The sequence below is a fragment of the Lygodium microphyllum genome, chromosome 2 (genome assembly GCF_053477565.2).
Source record: "Lygodium microphyllum isolate KBCC chromosome 2, Lygodium_microphyllum_v1.1.10, whole genome shotgun sequence".
Lineage (NCBI taxonomy): Eukaryota > Viridiplantae > Streptophyta > Polypodiopsida > Schizaeales > Lygodiaceae > Lygodium > Lygodium microphyllum.
Window position 1 is genome coordinate 179,675,392 of NC_141136.1, and position 8,318 is coordinate 179,683,709.

Sequence of the window (8,318 nt, forward strand, 5' to 3'; positions counted from 1 at the left end):
CTTTGGGCCTTGTTTCTCTTCCTGTTTAGGAGGTTCCTTGGGGTTCTTATCCAAACAATCTCTCATAAAGTGGCCAACCTTCAAATACTTGAAACATGCATTAGGAAGATTCTTATATGTCAGGGGTTGGTTGACCAGGACATTTCCTTCAGTGTCTATGATTAATAGAAAGTCGGGAATCCTTTGAGAGAGGTCCATCTCAATTAAGACTTGTGGAAACCATCTTGGTGTGATGATATTGGTTGGATGTTGTCCTAAGATTCTTCGTAATGGTGCTATGATAGATTTAACAAAATGCCATAATTTCCTAGGTAGATCAATGAGCTCCACCCATACGGGAATTTTCACAGGCTTATCTGTTCTTCGGTTAAAATTAGCGTCCATTTGAATAGAGTGAGAGGGGCATTTTTAATCATCCATTGAACAATTCCCAAGACATTCAAAGCCATTTCTTCCGTTTCAAATAATAATAATAAGAAGTTGTTAGGCATGTAGCTAATTTCTACAATTCTATAGTTAATAACATTCAAAGCCATTTCTTCCGTTTCAAATAAGAAGAAAAAGAAGTTGTTAGGCATGTAGTTAATTTCTACAATTCTACAGTATTCAATAGGGGGTTGCAACCTATGACAATAACCAACCATGGCTTTTCTTTCGAATTCCTTATTCCATAATCTAAGACTATTAGTGGACATTGATACAGGTATAACTACCTCACCTTCATTGTTTGAATCTACCATGTACCATCTTATGCGGAAAGACTTGTGGGACTTGTTTGAAGATGATGCAGATAACAAGAACGAAGATCTTCACCTTTCTTTCTAGGTTGCGCTTCTCCATTTTCATTCTCCGAGTTGCTTCTTTGTTCATTGCTTGACTGATTTGGTTGAGTCATTCTGTGTTGACTGGTTTTAGCATCTTGATGACATTGCTTCGCTCCTTGTTGGGTTGCAGAATCCATTCCAGCAGAGCATGCGGAGCTCCTCGATAGAGAAATCCTTCATTCGTTTGCCATTGCCCAATGCTTCCATTTGCAACGTTCTAGATGTCCTGTCTAACAGAGTTTCTCATTAGAAGGTTGGTGCTGTAGAGAGGATTGAAGGAGCTCTTCAACGACTTTGCAATCCCTAGCCCTTCTTGGTTGAAGACCACCCCTGTCAAGTTCATCAATCCCGTAGGGATTGTGCCAAATTGCAGCACATTTAGGGGGACTCTTGCACTCATGAGATGTTGAGGGGGCACAAACATTCCTCTTTCCCCTCCCCTGAGGGGGGGGAGAGTTTCTCTAATTAGTTTTCTCGATCGTGATGAAGCTGTAATGTGATAGTGTTTGGGTTGGGAGGTGCCTCAGTGAGTTTCCCGTTCCGGACTCTTAGTTTGAACGCGACTTTCCTATTGGAGCCAGCCAGCTCGCTCTCCCTTCTTTTCCAATGGCTATTGGCTCTATAGATTTCAAAATAAGAGTGAGTATAGATATGGATTCAACACCTTAACAAATACGCTCTTGAGAAAAGAAAAAACAGGGCAAAGTCCAAACAATTAAACTTGTCTTGATCTTCGTCAATTTTAATCGAAAATGGCATCATTGTCCTTGATCATACCTTGAGCCGAAGATGATGCACGTCGCAAGAGGCAGGGCTCTTCTATGGCGAGCGAGAAAATCACAAGCTTGCAGCCGATCAGCTTCTTGTAGTCATGGTGGATCGCATTCTCCCTGCAACATGGCAGGCTTTAACAGACCCTGTCGGGAAGGTTTCGAGGTCCTCTGGCAGGTTCTCCCTCCTCCCAGAGTCAGGTGTGCTAGCATCATCCACTGCCGAGGGATCAGTATCTCCGCCGCGAAGTCGGAAAGGCCCGAAATCTACGACTTTGAGTCATGTATATCCGACTCCACTGCATCTATTTGTGCGTTGCTCACTGATAAACCATGGAGCGAAGAACTGGAAGTCACCCTGGCGGATATGGTACCGCTTTTGGATACTGAATCTGCCAACAAAATCCTGAGGTCAGTGCCTGTGCAAGCAGCCTGGCAGTTTTTCCAGTGGCTGAAAGACCAAAAGTTTCAGCACGACTTAAAGACATACCATGCCATCATTGATGTCCTTGGTGAAGCTAATTGGCTGGATAAGATGAAGAGCATGGCACAAGAAATGCAAAATGCTGGCCAGACTATGAGGGGGATGGTCTACAGGGATATGCTGCATTGGTGTGCGTGCCATCATGATTTTACAGGGGTGTTTGCGTTTTGGGAAGACCTAAAGAAAGAGCATGTCAAGCCTTCAGCGGCTATGTATACATGCTTGCTTTATGCTCATGTCAAAATGAAAAACTATGATGCTGCACTCTCAAGCTTATCTGAAATGATAGACTTGGGGTTGACTCCTAATGGCAGGACATTGTCTGTCTTCATTGATGAACTAAATCAGTTAGGCAAACTTGAGACAGCCAGTTTTATAGTCAGCAAAGTACAAGAATGTAAGTTCTTTCCAACAATGTCCACGTACGCGTCCCTTATGGCTTCATATGCAAAACTAGGGAACGAGGTTGAGTTGAGGAAATTGGGGAAAGACTTACGATGTGTTTGTGATAGACCTGGGATAAAGTTCTGGGAAGCTCTAGCATCCATTCATGGAGACGGCTTGGAGGAGGCAGCTAGACTTTTTACTGAAAATATATGGCCTGAGCTCACATGGCTGGAAATACAGGACATGCTTAACAGCTTTCTTATGCCAAAGGAGAAGGAAACACACAGTTTGGGGAGTCTTTCAAATGGGAGGTTGGATTCTCATGTAGCAGGAAGTTATCTGCAGATTGAGCGAGTTCTTAGATTTTGGGACTCACCAAATTTTTCTAAAAAGAAATTAACTCAGATTACTTGGGACAATGATATGGTTTATGAGTTGCTGTCCAGAAAGATACATAAACCTCATGTCGCTTGGGAACTTTTCTGCTATTTGAGATCTGAGTTAAATTTCCAGTATGATGTCTTTAACCAAGTTGCCATGCTGCGCATTTTATCAGCAAATCAGATGTTCACGTTTTTGGTATCTTTGATCAGTGACATGGAGAAACAGGGGGTGAGACTCACTATTCACACATTCAACCGTATCATTAAGGACTGTGCTTCTGCTAAAAATGTAGAAGTTGCTCACTGGGTCTTTGAAAGATTAAAGGGGTTTCATCTGGAACCTGATAAAGAGACATTTTGTAGGCTATTAGATGCGTATACAATGAAGAACAATCTGAGTAGAGCCATGGAGTTGTTTGAGGCTGTACAGCATGCAGATTGGATTCTCGATTCTCAATCATGTGCACTGCTGATTCGCTCATTGGGCTTGGCAGGAAAAGCAGACACTGCTGAAAGAATATTTAAGAAGCTGTTAGAGTCTGGTATGGTTCCATGTGCACAGTGTTATTCAGCCCTTATTTCTGCTTATAGTCATGCTGGTAATACCAAGCTGGCTTTGCAAACCTTTAGTGACATGATGGAAGCTGGAGTTGTGCCTGTGAGATCAACATACCAAAGTTTGGCATGGGTCTACTTGCAAATGGGCGATCTACAAAAGGTTCAAGAGTGTGTGAGGTCCATTGAGAAGGTTCCATCAACACCAAAAGTTCCATGCCTTGGCAGAGAGTCTTTGATGGCTGTACAAACAGTTCTCTCTGCAAATTTGATCCAATAACAAATTGCGTTTCCGGATTAAAAGATCACTAGGTGAGATCCTGTATGCAGCCTTTCTTACTTTTTAGTAGTCCAAAAGCCGTTCTATTGAATGGTGTACCGGTGACTCCTTGAAGCTTCAATGCTGCACTGTTGTCGCTTAGTCTATTATCTTATTATATTCCGAGGCTCAAAGCTAACTGATAGTTTCCTGTGGTTTTACCTTCTGCGAATCTCTTGTTGAGAATTTTGGCAGAGAGATGCTGAGCAAGACTTGAGGGGAAGATACTTCTTTCTTACCCCATAAGACAGGTGGGCCCTTCCACCTTAGTACCTTCTTGCTGTATCTACTGTCTACATCTTTTCCCTTTTTGTAATGTTATTGCTCCAGTGTAATTAATATTGAACATGTGTCACATGAACCCATGCAGGCTGCTCACTGCCCACTTGTAAAGGATCCAAGCTACCATCAATCCTAATATGGAAACCTGTTCTTGAAGAATCCATTTTTCTTATGTATGAGAAGAACTAGTGAATGAAAAAGGTGAAGAACTGGATCTAATTGGTCCTATTTCCATAGTTCATTTGACATTAACCTGTCTCATGATCTCCTCCTGATGATTTTCACTCACCTTGTATGGAGGTTGCTGAGGTGGTCAAATTTTGGAATCAAGTCAATAAATATTATTCTGATCTTTCAAGAGGTAATTCCTCTAGAAGTGCATCTATGAAACAACCTGCTAGAAAGCTTGTCGTTGTTCATCAAATGGAGGTCTTTCAGTTCATTAGGTGCTTTTTCATAATTTCATCTTCTTGTTTTCTTTAACAATGGCAAAATAAACAAATGATTTCATTTTTGCTTTTTGAGTCTGCACGTGGCTTACAACAAGGACAGGATTCTACCTATCATGTCCTACATCAATTGGTTTCTTTCTACTTTGTGGTAGGATCAATTGATCTGTAGACATAATCTGGTTCAACTTTTGTCCTGTGGGAGCTGAAGCTGCTCAATGACCTCGTTGCATGAAGTCTTTATTAAACAGGAATTTCTTCCTTCTGGAAAAAACAGTGATGTTGAGCATTCCACTGAGCCATAGTCTCACAATGATCCAGCTTGCTTTATTTGCAGGTTAGAACCAACTGTCTTTTAGGAGGTGTCTGCTTATCTGTATGTTGCATTGACTATTCAGTCAAGCGAGACCCATGAACCCAACCTGTGCCTTGGATGGGGGCAGACCAAATATACTTGATTCTTGGTTCTCTTTTTGCAACTTCATACTTTCTTTAAGTTCAATATTACTGGTCAGTATTGGACATGGATCGATGGATTGTGAAGTGCCTCACAGATACGCATTACACAGGTACTGAAGCATTCCTGAGATTGGGTAAGGACACTATGGCAACACATAAAATGTTTAAAAGCTTTGAGAGCTCCATGATGGTGTGTACCTGCCAAGTTCAGACTGCAGCATGCTGATGCAGCCCACAAGTTGCTTCAACCTGCTTTCTTTCTAAAGCTGCATGCTTTTTTGGAGCAACATTCCATGAATGGCCCATGCCACCAGCCACACCATCAGAAGACAGCCTGTGATTTTTTGGCACAGTTAGTGCTGCCTGCCGTTGCTTTTGATCAATATGCTGCCATAAAACCTCCCTCTCAGCTTGTCAGTTGGCCGAGGCAGGTGAATAATGAACATCTCTAGTCTCTACCAACAACTTATTTACTAATAAAATTTCAGCCTTATGCAGCTTGCTTTTTCAGTTTGTGGCTTGCTAACAAGATTTAGAGCACAGTAAGTTAGTTTCTTGAGCTTCATCATTGAGGCTTTCTTGTTTTTTTTAGTTCTTACGTATTTTGACTAATTCATTCATTCTGGTCTCGTCCAGCATAATAACCACTTCGAGAAAGTCTATATGCTACCAATAAGCTGCATCATCTGGGGGCATTTGGCAGGGAAGATTTGCATGCTTTTTACTTTTATGATTCTGAATTGATCAGACCAGGACTTCAATTGTTGATCATAGCAACACTTCAGTTAATTTTTACTTTTGGCAGGGAAGATTTGCATGCTTCTTACTTTAATGATTCTGAATTGATCTGGGGGCACTTTGGCAGGGAAGATATGCATGGTTGGAGATGAAAGGAAAAAGCAAGAAGATTACAGCCTAAAATAGTTTGCCTTTCCATTATGTGGCTTGCTTACAAAGTCAGAGCTTTGTAAGTTAGTTTCTTTTATGTCAAGGGTGAGTAATTAGGAGAAGGGCAAAGGCTTGGCTACTAAAGTGAAAAATCCTCCTAGGATCCAACCTGCTCACCATAAAGGGATGCACATTGGACTCAATTCCCAGCCATAGAGCCAAACGGGCTTATCTCCAAGCTTGGAGCCAGCAGCATATTGAATCACTTCTCAAGACTTGGATTCCATACCACCAATCCACATCCTCCAAATGCATAGATGTAATGACCATTGGGTCAAGAGTCTAAGACTAGGGATCACACAATGAATCTGCACAAATGGGCCTCGAGTCCTATAAATAAGACTTAGCTAACCTAACCCTAAAGTATTGTTCGCACTAAAGTCACTACTTGGATGAATAATGCAGTGGTGTCCATCTTGGATATCCAAGGATGTAGCACTTCTCTCTCTCATGAATGATTGTTGTCCTTAGCGATATCCTCATGAACAACAAAGTGAGGGAAGTGACTCTTCAATGATTGTATTGATTGCTGAGTTGCCTTTGCCTCTAGGTGGGTTTTTCACTTGACTAAATACTTTGGATAAGCAGGATTGTTTTGTCCTACAATCAAGAACCAATTCGGGTTGGAGTGGAACATAATGAGTAGTGTCTTTTAGTCATGGGACTTTCTCAATTGGGACAATTAATTCACATTGTTCTAGTCATTCTTTCAAACTAGCATGGAACATAAGATGAATTTGGATTGGATGATTGATGGCAAGTTCAATTGGTAAGAGATACTACTAGTCTTCTTCGTAATCTAAAACATTTGGTAATATTGCAAAGATAACTTATAGCACTCATTGATAGTCATCAAACTGGTGTCCTTTGAGACTTTAAGATAAAACCATATGCCTTGTTATTGTGAGAACTTATTTATGTATCTATGCACAAGATTATTTTTAGTTGTAGACTTTATACTATGCCCTTTGGATAAGAAGGTTATTTTTGTAAGGTTAGAATTATTATTTAGGCCTTAATATAAATTGGATATACAAGAGATGTAATTTATTGAAAGCAAGTTATTTGTGCATGGAAAGAAAAAGCCCAAAAGGTTACTTTTCATGACTTTTGAGCACAAAAAGCTAAGAAGTATAAATCCATAAATACATGCATGAGAGGTGTCCACTCATATATGGGGGAGATTGTATCTATTCTTTTCTTATGCACTCTTATGTCAAACTATTTATCTTGTATTATGTTGCTCGTATTGTGTAGGAAGTTGATTATGGATTCCAAACGAAACATTCCCCTAGTATCTAATGTATACACAAGACACAACACAAGCCATGCATGTGACAGAAACCATGAAGGAATGAACATCAGGCTCACCTCTTAGCTATAGAGCCAATCGAACTCACCCTCAAGTCTTGAATTAGTAACTTATTGGGTTATCTTTGTGTCCCAAGAGTCAGTGTCCCATACCGTTGTTGGATTTAGGGTTGTAGGAATGCACACATGTTAAGCTAAAATAGGTGTACAATATGTTAAATCTTTGCTAAATTTAAACAGCCCTGAAACTCAAAATACTATAAAGTTTTTGTCTCATAACCAAACCTTGAAACTTTGGTTGGTTCCTCATTTATTAATAGGTGAGTTGTATAGCCATTGATATTATTGTTTTGTTAATTATTCTCTCCATTAGTTGTTGCCTTGTTTTTGTTGTTATTCATATTTGTTATGATAGATAACACAATTTGTGGAGTGTTGTTCAACCTTCATCAACAAAGGCAACTTGTTCGTTTTTGTTGCCTTGGCTCTTGGTTACATTGATATTTGATTAGCCTGTGTAATTGTCACCTAATCATTTGGAGTAGTTATGAGTCTTCCATGTCAAGTTTTTATTGCATTTTTAAACAATATTCATGAAGATATATTGGGTTTTGCATCAAGGAAAGATACCATATACGACTAAGACAAAAACACAAAGACTTAGACAAAGAAGTAAAACTCAAACCCTAAATGCAGAATGTAAAACACAAAAACCCAAAGCTCAAACATAGAGACAAATATGAAGAGAATAAACTCTGAAGTGAATGAATGTTGTAAATGAATGTAAGAGGATATAGAATGCTTAAGTGTAGAGTAGTGCAATGTTGGAGAATGACATTCATTGAAGATGGATTCCAAGTGTTATGACCACTAGTTGTTGGAGTGCAGAGTGTAGGAAACACCAAACGTAGATCATTAGAGGGTCAAGAAACAGAGGCGATTATAGAGGATGATGCTTGATGATGAGGGCAATGGCACACGGTTGCAAACGTAGTAGTAGAAGGGTTGCTTGGAGGAGGAAAAGCACAACCAACTATTGCTTGCAAGCATGAAGGTTTAATGCAGGGTGCAGGTTGCTTGATGTTATGGAAAGAAACTACCAATTGTCGCTTGGCTATTGAGGGTTAAACACAAGCTAGAGGAGGCC

The 8,318-nt window shown here is 40.2% G+C and overlaps 1 protein-coding gene across 14 annotated transcripts; it reads left to right on the forward strand.

Moving 5' to 3' along the window:
* Positions 1-1,481: 1,481 nt before the first annotated feature.
* On the forward strand, positions 1,482-6,551 carry LOC148040665 (pentatricopeptide repeat-containing protein At5g66631-like). 14 transcript variants are annotated; one of them, XM_087660765.1, is made up of 6 exons: positions 1,482-3,973; positions 4,093-4,205; positions 4,305-4,365; positions 4,791-4,917; positions 5,023-5,454; positions 5,549-6,551. In XM_087660765.1, the coding sequence occupies exon 1, from the start codon at positions 1,614-1,616 to the stop codon at positions 3,681-3,683; it is 2,070 nt and encodes a 689-aa protein (XP_087516891.1). In that variant the 5' UTR covers positions 1,482-1,613; the 3' UTR covers positions 3,684-3,973; positions 4,093-4,205; positions 4,305-4,365; positions 4,791-4,917; positions 5,023-5,454; positions 5,549-6,551. The 14 variants fall into 14 exon arrangements, 13 of the variants coding, with proteins under 13 accessions (XP_087516891.1, XP_087516865.1, XP_087516850.1 ...); XM_087660739.1 differs by having other exon boundaries at positions 4,093-4,450; XM_087660724.1 differs by having other exon boundaries at positions 4,093-4,365; positions 5,549-6,550.
* The last annotated feature ends 1,767 nt before the right edge of the window (positions 6,552-8,318 follow it).

What these genes read in the sequence shown, in the direction of transcription:
- LOC148040665 (XM_087660739.1), top strand. Translation starts at nt 1,614, where the DNA reads ATGATGCACGTCGCAAGAGGCAGGGCTCTTCTATGGCGAGCGAGAAAA.